General features: G+C 38.5%; 1 protein-coding gene across 2 annotated transcripts in view; it reads left to right on the top strand.

Annotated features, from left to right (window-relative positions):
* The window catches only part of srgap3 (SLIT-ROBO Rho GTPase activating protein 3), an 86,291-nt gene that overhangs the window by 44,581 nt on the left and 21,750 nt on the right, over positions 1-19,960 (top strand). For both annotated transcript variants that reach the window (XM_058055002.2, XM_058055004.2), the window contains exons 5-10: positions 82-267; positions 4,580-4,708; positions 10,797-11,018; positions 15,020-15,121; positions 15,528-15,725; positions 17,634-17,718. In XM_058055002.2, the coding sequence (XP_057910985.2) occupies positions 82-267; positions 4,580-4,708; positions 10,797-11,018; positions 15,020-15,121; positions 15,528-15,725; positions 17,634-17,718 (922 nt within the window). The remainder of the gene's footprint in view (positions 1-81; positions 268-4,579; positions 4,709-10,796; positions 11,019-15,019; positions 15,122-15,527; positions 15,726-17,633; positions 17,719-19,960) is intronic.

Here is a 19,960-nt window from a genome sequence, read left to right as displayed (position 1 = left end):
TCAAAGGAGCAAATGAGCAAAGAAATATATGATGTATATGAAATATGTACACAACGTGTGATGGCGTGGTTCCACCCGCAGGTGATGAAGACGTACCACATGTACCACACGGAGAGCATCAGCGCCGAGAGCAAGCTGAAGGACGCTGAGAAGCAAGAGGAGAAGCAGTTCAGCAAGTCGGGAGATCTCAACGTCAACCTGCTTCGCCACGAGGACCGCCAGCCCCGACGCAGCACCGTCAGAAAGATTGAGAAGATGAAAGAGAAGGTGTGTGTGTGTTCTGAAGCTGTGGTTCCGTAGCATCGCATGGTGTATATTCATGCTCAATGACTGGATAGGACAGCTCTGTAGGAAGGAGGCACTTCAAGAACTGACAGCCTGAGCACTTCTAGACCTGTCCTATCTAGTCATTGAGCATGAACTGATGAAGCCTGTTCAGATGAGAGGCCAAACCGCTGGAAATTCATGCTCAATGACTAGATAGGACAGCTCTGTAGGAAGAAGGCATTTCAAGAGAACAGCTCTAGAAATGCCTCCTTCCGATATGACCTTTGTGTCTTCTGTGTGAGTGACTTGTAGGTGTTCATTTGGTGTATATTCATGCTCAATGACTAGATAGGACAGCTCTGTAGGAAGGAGGCATTTCAAGAGGACAGCTCTAGAAATGCCTCCTTCCGATATGACCTTTGTGTCTTCTGTGGGAGTGACTTATAGGTGTTCATTTGGTGTATAGTCATGCTCAATGACTAGATAGGACAGCTCTGTAGGAAGGAGGCATTTCAAGAGGACAGCTCTAGAAATGCCTCCATCCGATACGACCCTTGTGTCTTCTGTGTGAGTGACTTGTAGGTGTTCATTTGGTGTATATTCATGCTCAATGACTAGATAGGACAGCTCTGTAGGAAGGAGGCATTTCTAGAGCTGACAGCTAGAGCGCTTCTAGACCTGTCCTATCTAGTCATTGAGCATGAACTGATGAAGCCTGTTCAGATGAGAGGCCAAACCGCTGGGAAATTCATGCTCAATGACTAGATAGGACAGCTCTGTAGGAAGAAGGCATTTCAAGAGGACAGCTCTAGAAATGCCTCCTTCCGATATGACCTTTGTGTCTTCTGTGTGAGTGACTTGTAGGTGTTCATTTGGTGTATATTCATGCTCAATGACTAGATAGGACAGCTCTGTAGGAAGGAGGCATTTCAAGAGGACAACTCTTGAAATGCCTCCTTCCAATATGACCTTTGTGTCTTCTGTGGGAGTGACTTATAGGTGTTCATTTGGTGTATATTCATGCGCAATGACTAGATAGGATAGTTCTGTGGGAAGGAGGCATTTCTAGAGCTGACAGCTAGAGCACTTCTAGACCTGTCCTATCTAGTCATTGAGCATGTACTGATGAAGCCTGCTCGGATGAGAGGCCAAACTGCTGGAAATTCATGCTCAATGACTAGATAGGACAGTTCTGTATGAAGGAGGCATTTCTAGAGCTGTCCTATCTAGTCATTGAGCATGAATACCAAATGAACACCTACAAGTCACTCACACTGTACACAGAAGGCACAAAGGTCATATCGGAAGGAGGCATTTCTAGCTGTCCTATCTTGTCATTGAGCATGAATTTCCATCCTCATCCGAGCAGGCTTCATCAGTTCATGCTTAATGACTAGATAGGACAGCTCTAGAAATGCCTCCTTCCGATATGACCTTTGTGATTCTGTGTACAGTGCGCGTACAGCTCTGTAGGAAGGAGGCATTTCTAGAGCTGTCCTATCTAGTCATTAAGCATGAACTGATGAAGCCTGCTCGGATGAAAGGCCAAACCGCTGGAAATTCATGCTCAACGACTAGATAGGACAGCTCTGTAGGAAGAAGGCATTTCTGGAGCGGACAGCTAGAGCACTTCTAGAGCTGTCCTATCTAGTCATTGAGCATGAACTGATGAATCCTGCTCGGATGAGAGGCCAAAGCTCTGGAAATTCATGCTCAACGACTAGATAGGACAGCTCTGTAGGAAGGAGGCATTTCAAGAGCTGACAGCCAGGACTAGATAGGACAGCTCTCCTCCTACAGAGCTGTCCTATCTAGTCATTGAGCATGAATATCAAATAAATACCAAATGAACACCTACAAGTCACTCACACTGTGCACAGAAGGCACAAAGGTCATATCGGAAGGAGGCATTTCTAGAGCTGTCCTATCTAGTCATTGAGCATGAACTGATGAAGCCTGCTCGGTTGAGAGACCAAACCTCTTGTAAGACAACCTGAACAGTCCAATTACAATGATTGATTGTCCTGAGGGTACAATGACGTGGATGAGAGAGGATGCCCCGAGGCACGTCGGCAGGTAGTCGTACACAAATAACGAAATGGTCAAAAACCAACTACTATGTAAAGCGTAACGTCCTTGCCAAGGTCAAACAAGTGCAGAACTGGCTGCTCCCTGCTGCACATTTGGAACATTTCACAGTGGAGGAATTTCCTCATGCAAGTGAAATTCCCTTTTATACTTCAGGTGCAGGAAATCAAAAGGCTCGGAGGATGACAGCATTTCTGATTTATACGGCACGGCGCTTGCTTGGGAATTGAACACTATTTATAACACGCCGTAGCAAGGAACTTTCTTCCCTACGTGGTACCCCCCCCTGCGTCGAAGCTACGTTGATGTTGTCTCTGCCTATGGAAGCTGTGATGAGGAATAGCAGCAAAGCAAAGCAACGCTACCGTAGCTTTAAGATGTGCGCCAAGGGCAACATCATTGGAGCTTTTATGCGAGTAGTCATCACTATATGTTATATATTGTTTGTATTTACGTTACTACATCGCCTATCCCAGATGACTTGGGACAAGAGGCGGGATCCACCCTGAACTGGTGGCCAGCCACGGACGGATTATGGTTAAATTCCGAAATAGTGCACTTTTCCTTTAAGGAGAGCACGCACTGCAGCAACCTGTACTTCTGTGATCACATGAAAATGTGCATTTTTTTGTAATATAAATGATCACAGAAATAGTCAGATTTGAATAAAATAACCAAATTGGGCGTCGTACCCTGCAGTGTGAACGTAACCATGACGATCCATGGGAACGGACACTTCATTAGGCACAACCTCATGAGCTCCAATACAAGAGCTGTATCCAAAATGTTAGAGGTTCTGTATTTGCATGGAAGTAGAAGAAGCGCATTTATTATATAATAATAATAACAATATATTATTATTATATAATAATAATAACATATAATTATATATTATTATTATTAATAATAATAATAATAATAATAAATGAGCTGCTTCTACTTCCATGCATAAATGTTAGAGGTTCTGTATTTCCATGGAAGTAGAAACAGCTCATTTATATAATAATAATAATAATAATAATATTAATAATAATAATATATTATTATTATGTTATAATAATATTATTATTCCAGCTCATTTATTATATAACAATAATATATTATTATTTTTATTAATATATTATTATATTATATAATATAATAATAATAATAATAATAATAATATATTATTATTATTATTATTATTATTATTATTATTATTATTATATTATTATTAATAATAAATGAGCTGCTTCTACTTCCATGCAAAAATGTTAGCGGTTCTGCATTTGCATGGAAGTAGAAGCAGCTCATTTATATAATAATAATAATATTAATAATAATAATATATTATTATTATTTTATAATAATATTATTATTCCAGCTCATTTATTATATAATAATAATATATTATTATTTGTATTAATATATTATTATATTATATAATAATATATTATTATTATTATTATTATTATTATTATTATTATTATTATTATTATTATTATTATTATTATTATTATTATTATTATTATTATTATTATTATTATTATTATTATTATTAATAAATGAGCTGCTTCTACTTCCATGCAAAAATGTTAGAGGTTCTGTATTTGCATGGAAGTAGAAGCAGCTCATTTATATAATAATAATAACATTAATAATAATATATTATTATTATATAATAATATTATTATTCCAGCTCATTTATTATATAATAATAATATATTATTATTTTTATTGATATTTTATTATTATATAATAATATATAATATTAATAATAATAATAACAATAATAATAATAATAATAAAAATAAATGAGCTGCTTCTACTTCCATGCAAATACAGAACCTCTAACATTTTTGATACGGATCTTGTGGGGAGCTCATGAGGTTGTGCCTAATGAAGTGTCCCATGGATCGTCATGGTTACGTTCACACTGCAGGGTATAATTTTGGTTATTATTATTCTTATTATTCCATATGTTTCGGTTACAGTGATTGTTTCCGACCCCTGAGTGTTGAGAAACACTCCTGACTAAACACCAGCCTGCCCGTGCCGCTTAACACATCAAGAGGCAGCTTCCTTTGGAGTCTTTCCAAACTTCCTGTTGCCATCTCTGCCTCTGTGATGCTTCCCAAAGCTGCGGCTGCCACACACACACACACACACACACACACACACACACACACACACACACAGATGTTGATTTTGTCCCTTCATCTTTGCTGTCTCTTCTTCTCTGCAGAGGCAAGCAAAGTACTCTGAGAATAAGCTGAAGTGCACCAAAGCCCGCAACGACTACTTGCTGAACCTGGCAGCAACAAACGCCGTGGTGGCCAAATACTACATCCACGACGTCTCCGATATGATCGACGTAAGCATGCGCTCGTCTACGTGTGTTTGCTCGGATGCTGCGTGCAACTGTGTCTACGCCGCAGCTTTCCTCGCCCATCTGCTTCCTGCGGGAAAATATGCACAAGCACACGCTGTCGGAAAGGTGTTAATGGAACGCTTGGACCACAGACAGCACAGCTGGGTTCCAGAACCGTCGCTACATCTCACTCCCCGACACCTTAGGGCCGTGCTAGTCGGCTGAGTTCCAGAACAGTCTCTAAATGTCACTCCCTGACACCTTAGGATCGTGCTAGTCAACTGGGCTCCAGAACATTAGCTACATCTCACTCCTCGACACCTTAGGGCCATGCTCGTCGGCTGGGTTCCAGAACAGTCTCTAAATGTCACTCCCCGACACCTTAGGGCCGTGCTAGTCAGCTGGGTTCCAGAACAGTAGCTACATCTCACTCCCCAACACCTTAGGGCCGTGCTAGTCAGCTGGGTTCCAGAACAGTCTCTAAATGTCCCTCCCTGACACCTTAGGATCGTGCTAGTTGGATGGGTTCCAGAACAGTCTCTAAATGTCACTCCCCGACACCTTAGGGCCGTGCTAGTTGGATGGGTTCCAGAACAGTCTCTAAATGTCACTCCCCGACACCTTAGGGCCGTGATAGTCAGCTGGGTTCCAGAACAGTTGCTACATCTCACTCCCTGACACCTTAGGGCCGTGCTAGTCAGCTGGGTTCCAGAACAGTCTCTAAATGTCCCTCCCTGACACCTTAGGATCGTGCTAGTTGGATGGGTTCCAGAACAGTCTCTAAATGTCACTCCCCGACACCTTAGGGCCGTGCTAGTTGGATGGGTTCCAGAACAGTCTCTAAATATCACTCCCCGACACCTTAGGGCCGTGCTAGTCAGCTGGGTTCCAGAACAGTTGCTACATCTCACTCCCTGACACCTTAGGGCCGTGCTAGTCAGCTGGGTTCCAGAACAGTCTCTAAATGTCCCTCCCTGACACCTTAGGATCGTGCTAGTTGGATGGGTTCCAGAACAGTCTCTAAATGTCACTCCCCGACACCTTAGGGCCGTGCTAGTTGGATGGGTTCCAGAACAGTCTCTAAATGTCACTCCCCGACACCTTAGGGCCGTGATAGTCAGCTGGGTTCCAGAACGGTCGCTACATCTCACTCCCCAACACCTAAGGCCCGTGCTAGTCGGCTGGGTTCCAGAACAGTCTCTAAATTTCACTCCCTGACACCTTAGGGCCGTGCTAGTCGGCTGAGTTCCAGAACAGTCTCTAAATGTCACTCCCCGACACCTTAGAGCCGTGCTAGTTGGATGGGTTCCAGAACAGTCTCTAAATGTCACTGCCCGACACCTTAGGGCCGTGATAGTCAGCTGGGTTCCAGAACGGTCGCTACATCTCACTCCCCGACACCTTAGGGCCGTGCGAGTTGGCTGAGTTCCAGAACAGTCTCTAAATGTCACTCCCTGACACCTTAGGGCCGTGCTAGTCAGCTGGGTTCCAGAACGGTCGCTACATCTCACTCCCCGACACCTTAGGGCCGTGCTAGGGGTGTCCACGACTGTTCTTTTATTGGCTTGTAGCAGATTATAAAAATATAATTTTCAAAAATTAGAAAAAAAACAGCAAAAATTGTTTTACAAAGTCAAGTCAAAACATTACAAGAATAATATTGTAATATTCTAAGGAAAACTGACTTTGGTAGCATAACGTATAATATAATAAATAATAAAATAATAATAGTAATATATAAATATATAATATAGTTTCGATAGATAGGAAATAAAATAATAAAATAAGGTACAAATAGCAAATACAGTAGAGCAAAAATAACAAAAATATAGTAGCAAAGCAAGTAAAATATAATGCAAAAAAATTAAGAAGAAATTAGACATTATTATTTTGTTATCATTATACATATTAGACATAGTATTATACGTATGGATGTTTTAGTTGATTTTTTTTTGTATTTTACGGGCTTTCATCAATCGGCAAAACATATTTGCCATGTTTTTATAATATTCTAAATATGATTTTGGGTAAAATCAGCATCCACATGATCAGCAGTTAAAGGCAACATGATTCCAGTTCTTGTTCCGACAAGGAAGACGACACAGAAGGGAAAGGAAACAATGCTTGGATGCAAATGTGTTCAATCATGCTTGCTCCATCTGCTGCAGCAGATTTCGATGTTCTCACTCGGATGGGAAAAAAAAAAAAAAAAAACGAGAAAAAATGCAGTCGTCTTTCATTTGAGTGACTTATTGAGGCTGCAGCGGAGTAAAGAGATGCTTTTGTCGCGCTAACGAGCGCTAAAGAACGTTTGCTTAGTGATTCACACAAGCGTCAGTCGCCTTCAGCTCCTCTGAAGCTCCTCGCCAGCGTGCTCCTGCTTAATTAGGTTACCTCAACAACAGCAGACGGGAAAAACACAGCTGGAATTTTACCAAAATGAAGTCAGAATTCCAAGAACAAAATTGACAAAAAGAAAGCTGAAATAGCTCGAAAAATTTAAATGAAAATAACCCATCAGAAATGGAACAAAACAGCTGGAATTTTACAAGAATAAAGCCAAAATATTATGGGAATAAAGTCAGAATTCCAAGAACAAAATTGACAAAAAGAAAGCTGAAATAGCTCGAAAAATTTAAATGAAAATAACCCATCAGAAATGGAACAAAACAGCTGGAATTTTACGAGAATAAAGCCAAAATATTATGGGAATAAAGTCAGAATTCCAAGAACAAAATTGACAAAAAGAAAGCTGAAAAAGCTCGAAAAATTTAAATGAAAATAACCCATCAGAAACGGAACAAAACAGCTGGAATTTTACAAGAATAAAGCCAAAATATTATGGGAATAAAGTCAGAATTCCAAGAACAAAATTGACAAAAAGAAAGCTGAAATAGCTCGAAATATTTTAATGAAAATAACCCATCAGAAATGGAACAAAACAACTGGAATTTTACGAGAATAAAGCCAAAATATTACGGGAATAATGTCAGAATTTCAAGAACAAAATTGACAAAAAGTAAGCTGAAATAGCTCGAAAAATTTAAATGAAAATAACCCATCAGAAATGGAACAAAACAGCTGGAATTTTACGAGAATAAAGCCAAAATATTATGGGAATAATGTCAGAATTCCAAGAACAAAATTGACAAAAAGAAAGCTGAAATAGCTTGAAAAATTTAAATGAAAATAATCCATCAGAAATGGAACAAAACAGCTGGAATTTTACGAGAATAAAGCCAAAATATTATGGGAATAAAGTCAGAATTCCAAGAACAAAATTGACAAAAAGAAAGCTGAAATAGCTCGAAAAATTTAAATGAAAATAACCCATCAGAAGTGGAACAAAACAGCTGGAATTTTACGAGAATAAAGCCAAAATATTATGGGAATAAAGTCAGAATTCCAAGAACAAAATTGACAAAAAGAAAGCTGAAATAGCTCGAAAAATTTAAATGAAAATAATCCATCAGAAATGGAACAAAACAGCTGGAATTTTACGAGAATAAAGCCAAAATATTATGGGAATAAAGTCAGAATTCCAAGAACAAAATTGACAAAAAGAAAGCTGAAAAAGCTCGAAAAATTTAAATGAAAATAACCCATCAGAAACGGAACAAAACAGCTGGAATTTTACAAGAATAAAGCCAAAATATTATGGGAATAAAGTCAGAATTCCAAGAACAAAATTGACAAAAAGAAAGCTGAAATAGCTCGAAATATTTTAATGAAAATAACCCATCAGAAATGGAACAAAACAACTGGAATTTTACGAGAATAAAGCCAAAATATTACGGGAATAATGTCAGAATTTCAAGAACAAAATTGACAAAAAGAAAGCTGAAATAGCTCGAAAAATTTAAATGAAAATAACCCATCAGAAATGGAACAAAACAGCTGGAATTTTACGAGAATAAAGCCAAAATATTATGGGAATAATGTCAGAATTCCAAGAACAAAATTGACAAAAAGAAAGCTGAAATAGCTTGAAAAATTTAAATGAAAATAATCCATCAGAAATGGAACAAAACAGCTGGAATTTTACGAGAATAAAGCCAAAATATTATGGGAATAAAGTCAGAATTCCAAGAACAAAATTGACAAAAAGAAAGCTGAAATAGCTCGAAAAATTTAAATGAAAATAACCCATCAGAAGTGGAACAAAACAGCTGGAATTTTACGAGAATAAAGCCAAAATATTATGGGAATAAAGTCAGAATTCCAAGAACAAAATTGACAAAAAGAAAGCTGAAATAGCTCGAAAAATTTAAATGAAAATAACCCATCAGAAATGGAACAAAACAGCTGGAATTTTACGAGAATAAAGCCAAAATATTATGGGAATAAAGTCAGAATTCCAAGAACAAAATTGACAAAAAGAAAGCTGAAAAAGCTCGAAAAATTTAAATGAAAATAACCCATCAGAAACGGAACAAAATAGCTGGAATTTTACGAGAATAAAGCCAAAATATTATGGGAATAAAGTCAGAATTCCAAGAACAAAATTGACAAAAAGAAAGCTGAAATAGCTCGAAATATTTTAATGAAAATAACCCATCAGAAATGGAACAAAACAGCTGGAATTTTACGAGAATAAAGCCAAAATATTATGGGAATAAAGTCAGAATTCCAAGAACAAAATTGACAAAAAGAAAGCTGAAATAGCTCGAAAAATTTAAATGAAAATAACCCATCAGAAATGGAACAAAACAGCTGGAATTTTACGAGAATAAAGCCAAAATATTATGGGAATAAAGTCAGAATTCCAAGAACAAAATTGACAAAAAGAAAGCTAAAATAGCTCGAAAAATTTTAATGAAAATAACCCATCAGAAATGGAACAAAACAGCTGGAATTTTACAAGAATAAAGCCAAAATATTATGGGAATAAAGTCAGAATTCCAAGAACAAAATTGACAAAAAGAAAGCTGAAATAGCTTGAAAAATTTAAATGAAAATAACCCATCAGAAATGGAACAAAACAGCTGGAATTTTACGAGAATAAAGCCAAAATATTATGGGAATAAAGTCAGAATTCCAAGAACAAAATTTACAAAAAGAAAGCTGAAATAGCTCGAAAATTTTTTATGAAAATAACTCATCAGAAATGGAACAAAACAGATGGAATTGTACAAGAATAAAGCCAAAATATTATGGGAATAAAGTCAGAATTCCAAGAACAAAATTGACAAAAAGAAAGCTGAAAAAGCTCGAAAAATTTAAATGAAAATAACCCATCAGAAACGGAACAAAACAGCTGGAATTTTACAAGAATAAAGCCAAAATATTATGGGAATAAAGTCAGAATTCCAAGAACAAAATTGACAAAAAGAAAGCTGAAATAGCTCGAAAAATTTAAATGAAAATAACCCATCAGAAATGGAACAAAACAGCTGGAATTTTACGAGAATAAAGCCAAAATATTATGGGAATAAAGTCAGAATTCCAAGAACAAAATTGACAAAAAGAAAGCTGAAATAACTCGAAAAATTTATGAAATTAAAATAATCCATCAGAAATGGAACAAAACAGCTGGAATTTTACGAGAATAAAGCCAAAATATTATTATTATTATTATTATATAAAACAATTCCAACAAAATTGACAAAAGGAAAGTTAGTTGGAAAATAAAAAAACAGCAGAAATGTAATTTTACAAAAATAAGTCACAATATCAAGAAAAAAAACTTTAATAAAAAAAGTTTAAATTTTATGAGAATAAACTCGTAAAATTATGATAAAAAATTTCCATTTTTTTTCCATTTTAGTAGCATAGTAAATGAAAAAAAGTAAAAAAAAATTAATGGTAATATTAGGATTTTTTTTAAACAGTTAATATTATGAGAATAAAGTCATAATATTACAAAAAGAAAATTTTCCAAAATTTTTTCCGAAAAATTTTTACATTTTCTGAATATATCGCAAACTATTAATATTACGTATATATTGATTAATGGTGCTCATGAAGCTCTGGAATGATCTTATGTTGGAAGACCAAGCTAGGAAGAAATGTCATTTTATGTTATTCTATCTGTTTCTATTGTTATTCTATCTGCCATTATTTGAAAATCAGTATCTTTTCCCCCTCGCAGTGCTGTGACCTGGGCTACCACGCCAGCTTGGCACGGACCTTCAGGACGTACTTGTCCGCAGAGTATAACCTGGAGACGTCTCGCCACGAGGGACTGGATGTCATTGAGAACGCGGTGGACAACCTGGACTCTCGTAGCGACAAGCACAAGCTCATGGATATGCATAACCAGGTGTTCTGCCCTCCCATGCGCTTCGAGTACCTGCCACACATGGGAGATGAGGTAAGAGGACTTTAGGGCTTATTTATTCACTCATTTGCTCGTCAGGCCCCTGAAGGTGTTTACCAAATTCTGTGGCGACTTGGCTAAACAGCATACAGTTACAGTGGCCAATGGGGTCAGAATTTGGGGTTTAATATCAGCGCCATCATGTGGTGTATTTGTCTCAAATTTGGCACACATGTGCTTGCCAGTCCCCTAAATGGGTGTACCAAATTCTGTGGCGATTCGGGTTAACAGCATATGGTTACGGTGCGCTTTGTGAACAGACTTGAGAAATTTCAGTCCGACCAAAGGTGTGAGACTTTAGGGTTTCATAACACCCCCACCGTGGGGTGTATTGTTCTGCAAAATAATAGCACACGCACCACGGTCGACATGCATGTTTTGATCCATTTTTATCATTATGTGTGCAGCGGTTCAGGAGTAGAATAGTGTGCTTACATCAGCAAATCATTAAAAAATTGCTTATTGACATAAGGACAATTCGTAAGTCCAGTCCATTTTGCTATATGGTAGTTGTTCAATCTCGTTCAAATTTGGCACACATGTGCTTGCCAGTCCCCTAAATGGGTGTACCAAATTCTGTGGCGATTCGGGTTAACAGCATATGGTTACAGTGCGCTTTGTAAACAGATCTGAGAAATTTCATTCCGAACAAAGGTGTGAGACTTTGGGGTTTCACAACAGCCCCACCGTGGGGTGTATTGTTCTGCAAAATAATAGCACACACACCACGGTCGACATGCATGTTTTGATCTATTTTTGTCATTATGTGTGCAGCCGTTCAGGAGTAGAATAGTGTGCTTACATCAGCAAATCATTAGAAAATTGCTCAATGACGTAAGGATAATTCGTAAGTCCAGTCCATTTTGCTATATGGTAGTTGTTCAATCTCGTTCAAATTTGGCACACATGTGCTTGCCAGTCCCCTAAATGGGTGTACCAAATTCTGTGGCGATTCGGGTTACCATCATACAGTTACAGTGCACTTTGTGAACAGACTTGAGTAATTTCAGTCCGACCAAAGGTGTGAGATTTTGGGGTTTCATAACAGCCCCACCGTGGGGTGTATTGTTCTGCAAAGTAATAGCACACGCACCACGGTCGACATGCATGTTTTGATCCATTTTTATCATTATGTGTGCAGCCGTTCAGGAGTAGAATAGTGTGCTTACATCAGCAAATCATTAGAAAATTGCTCAATGACGTAAGGACAATTCGCTGGTAAGTCCAGCCCATTTTGCTATATAGTAGTTGTGATTTTTAACGAATCTTGCTAAAATTTGGCACACATGTGCTTGCCAGTCCCCTAAATGGGTGTACCAAATTCTGTGGCGATTCGAGTTAACAGCATATGGTTACGGTGCACTTAGTGAACAGACTTGAGAAATTTCAGTCCCACCAAAGGTGTGAGACTTTGGGGTTTCATAACAGCCCCACCGTGGGGTGTATTGTTCTGCAAAGTAATAGCACACGCACCACGGTCGACATGCATGTTTTGATCCATTTTTGTCATTATGTGTGCAGCGGTTCAGGAGTAGAATAGTGTGCTTACATCAGCAAATCATTAGAAAATTGCTCAATGACGTAAGGACAATTCGCTGGTAAGTCCAGCCAATTTTTCTATATGGTAGTTGTGATTTTCAACGAATCTTGCTCAAATTTGGCACACATGTGCTTGCCAGTCCCCTAAATGGGTGTACCAAATTCTGTGGCGATTCGAGTTAACAGCATACGGTTACAGTGCACTTTGTGAACAGACTTGAGTAATTTCAGTCCGACCAAAGGTGTGAGATTTTGGGGTTTCATAACAGCCCCACCGTGGGGTGTATTGTTCTGCAAAATAATAGCACACACACCACGGTCGACATGCATGTTTTGATCTATTTTTGTCATTATGTGTGCAGCCGTTCAGGAGTAGAATAGTGTGCTTACATCAGCAAATCATTAGAAAATTGCTCAATGACGTAAGGACAATTCTCTGGTAAGTCCAGCCGATTTTGCTATATGGTAGTTGTGATTTTTAACGAATCTTGCTAAAATTTGGCACACATGTGCTTGCCAGCCCCCTAAATGGGTGTACCAAATTCTGTGGCGATTCGAGTTAACAGCATATGGTTACGGTGCGCTTTGTGAACAGACTTGAGAAATTTCAGTCCCACCAAAGGTGTGAGACTTTGGGGTTTCACAACAGCCCCACCGTGGGGTGTATTGTTCTGCAAAATAATAGCACACACACCACGGTCGACATGCATGTTTTGATCTATTTTTGTCATTATGTGTGCAGCCGTTCAGGAGTAGAATAGTGTGCTTACATCAGCAAATCATTAAAAAATTGCTTATTGACATAAGGACAATTTGTAAGTCCAGTCCATTTTGCTATATGGTAGTTGTTCAATCTCGTTCAAATTTGGCACACATGTGCTTGCCAGTCCCCTAAATGGGTGTACCAAATTCTGTGGCGATTCGGGTTAACAGCATATGGTTACAGTGCGCTTTGTAAACAGATCTGAGAAATTTCATTCCGAACAAAGGTGTGAGACTTTGGGGTTTCACAACAGCCCCACCGTGGGGTGTATTGTTCTGCAAAATAATAGCACACACACCACGGTCGACATGCATGTTTTGATCTATTTTTGTCATTATGTGTGCAGCCGTTCAGGAGTAGAATAGTGTGCTTACATCAGCAAATCATTAGAAAATTGCTCAATGACGTAAGGATAATTCGTAAGTCCAGTCCATTTTGCTATATGGTAGTTGTTCAATCTCGTTCAAATTCGGCACACGCGTGCTTGCCAGTCCCCTAAATGGGTGTACCAAATTCTGTGGCGATTCGAGTTAACAGCATATGGTTACGGTGCGCTTTGTGAACAGACTTGAGGAATTTCAGTCCGAACAAAGGTGTGAGACTTTGGTGTTTCATAACAGCCCCACCGTGGGGTGTATTGTTCTGCAAAATAATAGCACACGCACCATGGTCGGCATGCATGTTTTGATCCATTTTTATCATTATGTGTGCAGCGGTTCAGGAGTAGAATAGTGTGCTTACATCAGCAAATCATTAGAAAATTGCTCAATGACGTAAGGACAATTCGCTGGTAAGTCCAGCCAATTTTTCTATATGGTAGTTGTGATTTTCAACGAATCTTGCTCAAATTTGGCACACATGTGCTTGCCAGTCCCCTAAATGGGTGTACCAAATTCTGTGGCGATTCGAGTTAACAGCATACGGTTACAGTGCACTTTGTGAACAGACTTGAGTAATTTCAGTCCGACCAAAGGTGTGAGATTTTGGGGTTTCATAACAGCCCCACCGTGGGGTGTATTGTTCTGCAAAGTAATAGCACACGCACCACGGTCGGCATGCATGTTTTGACCAGTTTTCATCTTTTTGTGTGCTTCGGTTCAAGAGTAGAAGAGTGAGATTACACAAACAAATACATACAGTAGAGCCGTGGAACTTAACTAAACTGAAATATGAAGTATTCTTTTGTGTATTTGTGGTTTTTTAAAGTATTTTTTGGTTTAAAGTATTGTACTTTGCTGCAATGTGCTTTCTTACCAATTCCAGCAAATGGAGGAAAATTATTACGGAAAAATCCGCCAGTATTGATTGATATTGGAGCATCTCTATTTTTGTTGTTGGTATTTTTTTATTTTTATTGACTGTCATCTTTTAAATTTTAGAGAAATTAAGGTATTTTATGAAGGAAATGACAAAGAACATAATTACATGCATACAAATAATCCATAAATCAAAATGAAATTTAAAAATTTCTGTAAATAAGACCCCAAAAGCAGATATTTTATGTATTATCGCACAATGATAACTCAGACATTGGTTGCATTTTATCGATGACCCACCCATAATGCATCTGTGACCTACTTTTGGGTTCCAGCCGATGTAAACGATACCCAGCCCTACACTTCCGTACAGTTTTAGGTCAGCCTACTGTATAAGCAGGAATAAACTCTAATAATAATCTGCTCCTCCTCCTCAGGTGTGCCAGGTGAGCGCCCAGCAGCCCGTCCAGACCGAGCTCTTGATGCGCTACCACCAGCTCCAGTCTCGCTTAGCGACGCTCAAAATCGAGAATGAGGAGGTGAGGATTTATGGCGGCTTTGTGTCTCCTCCCACGTCCCTCCCCACCACCACACCTCCCTGAGAAAAAAAATAATGTCTGTCTGGTGTTCCCTGGAGCCAAGGAGCAAGGCCACCGCATCACCATCTGTCCTCATTGCAATTACTCTCCGGCGGCCTCAGCACCGCGGGAGCAGAGAATTTATTTAGCGCCTTGTCACAGTGCCAGCATGTTGGTGTTTTCCATTTGGCAATAACAGACAATAAAAATGAGCCTTAACAGTCAATAAAAATATGTATGCATTTGCACTCACCCGTTTTAATGTTATTGTTTCAGCCGCAGTACTTTTCAGATTCAGATCTTGCCCTTGAAAATTCACCTTTCATTGTACCAAGAGATAATATTTGACATCTGATTTCCCCTCCAGGTGAGAAAGACCTTGGACGCCACCATGCAAACGCTGCAGGACATGCTGACGGTGGAGGATTTTGACGTGTCGGATGCCTTCCAGCATAGCCGCTCCACCGAATCCATCAAGTCGGTCGCCTCCGAGTCGTACATGAGCAAAATGAACGTAGCAAAGAGGAGGGCAAACCAACAGGAGACTGAAATGTTCTACTTATCAGTGAGTCCTTCAGTATCATATTTTCATTAAGTTCATAAAGTTTCATTAATAGTCTGGATTGTGCAGAAAAAAACAAATGCCTCATTTATTTCCGTGAAGTAGGATTCCTTTAAAAAATTTAATATTTTTGTAGTTAAAGCATAGAAAACCTGTGCACAACTTTCTATATATGTTTTTTAACATTATTAGAGCCCTCTAGACATGAAATAACACCCCTATAGTTACCTTTACACTCCGCTTGGCAGGTTGTGGAGTTATTGAGGCTTGCAATATGACCGAATTTTACCTTACTGTACCGTACCGTACCTTACCTTACCATGCTCAAAGCGCAAGACAACGGTATTGTAATGGTACAGCTGCTGCTTTTTTATTTTTAATTTTATTAAATTTTATTTAGTTTAATTTTATTTAATTTTATTTCTTTAATTTAATTTTATTTAACTTTATTTAATTTTACCTTACCTTACCGTACCGTACCGTACCATGCCTTACCTTACCATGCTCAAGACAAGACAACGGTATTGTAATGGTACAGCTGCTGCTTTGTTATTTTTAATTTTATTAAATTTTATTTTGTTAAATTTTATTTAATTTTATTAAATTTTATTTCTTTAATTTTATTTAATTTTGTTTAATTTTATTTAATTTTATTTAATTTTATTTAATTTTATTTAATTTTACCTTACCTTACCGTACCGTACCTTACCTTACCATGCTCAAAGCGCAAGACAACGGTATTGTAATAGTACAGCTGCTGCTTTTTTATTTTTAATTTTATAAAATTTTATTTAGTTAAATTTTATTAAATGTTATTAAATTTTATTTCTTTTATTTAATTTTATTTAATTTTATTTAATTTTACCTTACCGTACCTTACCTTACCATGCTCAAAGCGCAAGACAACGGTATTGTAATAGTACAGCTGCTGCTTTTTTATTTTTAATTTTATAAAATTTTATTTAGTTAAATTTTATTAAATGTTATTAAATTTTATTTCTTTTATTTAATTTTATTTAATTTTATTTAATTTTATTTAATTTTACCTTACCGTACCGTACCTTACCCTACCATGCTCAAAGCGCAAGACAACAGTAGTGTAATGGTACAGCTGCTACTTTTTTATTTTTAATTTTATTAAATTTTATTTAGTTAAATTTTATTTAATTTTATTACATTTTATTTCTTTAATTTAATTTTATTTAATTTTATTTAATTTTATTTAATTTTATTTAATTTTATTTAATTTTACCTTACCTTACCATACCGTACCTTACCTTACCATGCTCAAAGCGCAAGACAACGGTATTGTAATGGTACAGCTGCTGCTTTTTTTTATTACATTTTATTTAGTTACATTTTATTTAATTTTATTAAATTTTATTTCTTTAATTTAATTTTATTTAATTTTACCTTACCGTACCGTACCTTACCTTACCATGCTCAAAGCACAAGACAACGGTAGTGTAATGGTACAGCTGCTGCTTTTTTATTTTTAATTTAATTTAATTTAATTTAATTTAATTTAATTTAATTTAATTTAATTTAATTTAATTTAATTTAATTTAATTTAATTTAATTTAATTTAACCTTACCTTACCTTACCTTACTTTACCTTACGAAATTTTATTTGCCGTTATTTGATGTTTTTGTTATGCACATTCGGAGCGCCTGGGAAACTGGGGGGGGGGTAGACAGTAGAGAGTGAGACAAAAACAGCAGCAACAACAATTCCCATAAGAACAACAGCGACAAACAGGACTGCATGAGTTAAATGTCAATGATGTCAATGATGGCTAAGGGTCACCATGGAGATGATATCACTGAAATGAAACAGTCCAACTTACCAGGATCGGATTAGGATTTTCATGTTTTTGCAGGATAAAATGCACCTTTAATCTCTCTTCTTAGAAATTCAAGGAGTACCTGAACGGCAGCAACCTCATCATTAAGCTGCAAGCCAAGCATGACTTACTGAAACAAACCCTCGGCGAAGGTAAGAATTCTCTTCTCTGGAACCGTTGGAGGTTTCTATTTAATTCCAATGCCTCACTGAGCATCCCTTGCTATCTGTGCAATCTCTGCCTTCAGGGTTAAACGACAGGTGCAGGTCTTATCTAATAATGGGCACAAGCTGGAACTTTTTTTTTTTGAGCAGCTGCAAAGAAAATGGAATGGACACATTTAAAGATTTTAAAACCACGTTTCCACCAAGCGAAAGAGTTTAGTTGTTCAGAATGTCTGAGGTTAAGTGTACCACTTCTCAGACTTAATAGCTAGGTCTTATAGGGCATCTGTGTGATAAACTTCAGACTAGGAAGGTAGTGTGGTATGTGTTTAGTCACTATCAACCCTGCCATAGAGCCATAGAGCTTGTTGCTGCTGTGGACAGTTTATATAAGTGGTGTCAGAAGTGGGATGGCCATTAGTTGTTTAAGTGATAGTCCCCCAAAGAGGGAAGTGGTGTCCCGGTCAGTGTGTGCCAAAGACCTTTACTGCTGTGGCCAGTTTACGGGTTTTGAAGTGGTGTCAGAAGTGGGATGGCCATCGGCTGCTCTCATGTGAAAGTCCCAGAAAGAGGCAGGAATTGTGACCATATATGCCAAAGATCCTTGCTGCGGTGATCAGTCTATACAGTTTTCAAATGGTGTCAGAAGTGGGATGGCCATTAGTTGGTGAAGTGATAGCCCCCCAAGAGGAAAGTTGTGTCCCGAACAGTGTGTGCCAAAGACCTTTACTGCTGTGGCCAGTTCATATAGCGTTTTAAGTGGTGTCAGAAGTGGGATGGCCATTAGTTGGTTAAGTGATAGTCCCCCAAAGAGGAAAGTGGTGTCATGGACAGTGTGTGCCAAAGACCTTTTACTGCTGTGGCCAGTTTATGGGTTTTGAAGTGGTGTCAGAAGTGGGATGGCCATCAGCTGCTCTCATGTGAAAGTCCCAGAAAGAGGGCGGAATTGTGACAGTATCTGCCAAAGATCCTTGCTGCGGTGGTCAGTCTATACAGTTTTCAAATGGTGTCAGAAGTGGGATGGCCATTAGTTGGTGAAGTGATAGTCCCCCAAAGAGGGAATTTGTGTCCCGAACAGTGTGTGCCAAAGACCTTTACTGCTTTGGCCAGTTTATGGGTTTTGAAGTGGTGTCAGAAGTGGGATGGCCATTAGTTGGTTTAGTGATAGTCCCCCAAAGAGGGAAGTTGTGTCCCGGACAGTGTGTGCCCAAAGACCTTTACTGCTGTGGCCAGTTCATATAGTGTTTTCAAATGGTGTCAGAAGTGGGGTGGCCATTAGTTGGTTAAGTGATAGTCCCCCAAAGAGGAAAGTGGTGTCATGGACAGTGTGTGCCAAAGACCTTTTACTGCTGTGGCCAGTTTATGGGTTTTGAAGTGGTGTCAGAAGTGGGATGGCCATCAGCTGCTCATGTGAAAGTCCCAGAAAGAGGGAGGAATTGTGACCATATATTCCAAAGATCCTTGCTGCGGTGGTCAGTCTATACAGTTTTCAAATGGTGTCAGAAGTGGGATGGCCATTAGTTGGTTAAGTGATAGTCCCCCAAAGAGGGAAGTGGTGTCATGGACAGTGTGTGCCAAAGACCTTTACTGCTGTGCCCAGTTTATATAATGTTTTAAGTGGTATCAGAAGTGGGATGGCCATTAGTTGGTTAACTGATAGTCCCCCAAAGAGGGAAGTGGCGTCACCGACAGTGTGGGCCAAAGACCTTTACTGCTTTGGCCAGTTTATGGGTTTCGAAGTGGTGTCAGAAGTGGGACGGCAGTTGTGACAGTCAAACTAGCACGACTGACCTTGGTTAAAATTCAGGTTTAGGATACTGTTCTTTAGATTTGGCGTAAGAAGCTGGAGATTCAGCTGTGAGGCTATGCATGGTTTGCTTATTTGGCAGGACCCCTTTCAAAAAGTGTCTGGTGTGGGTCCATGCCTGTCCTGGGTCCAAAACTGTTTGGCGTCAGAAGTAGGATGGCCGGCCATGCAATTGTTTGCTAAATTAGAAGCACCTTTGGGACTTATTGATTTTTGTGTACGTGACCACAGCTGTCATTTGCCTTTCTGTCACCATACCACTGATGTCGGTACCCCCGTTACTGGGGAGGGGGGGCCGGAATGAAAAAGTGAACCATTTCTATTCTTCGTTCTCCTTATCGTCTTAGTTTATATGGCCGAGCCACAAGGGGTGGTCTATTAAAACAAAGACACTGCCTTCTAGTCCCCGCCCGTCCCCATGGG

Source organism: Doryrhamphus excisus, linkage group LG18 (assembly GCF_037039965.1).
Source record: "Doryrhamphus excisus strain RoL-2023G ecotype Guam linkage group LG18, RoL_Dexc_Guam_v1.1, whole genome shotgun sequence".
Classification (NCBI taxonomy): domain Eukaryota; kingdom Metazoa; phylum Chordata; class Actinopteri; order Syngnathiformes; family Syngnathidae; genus Doryrhamphus; species Doryrhamphus excisus.
The sequence above is the reverse complement of the archived record's forward strand: the minus strand, read 5'-3'. Positions and strand labels throughout refer to the sequence as shown.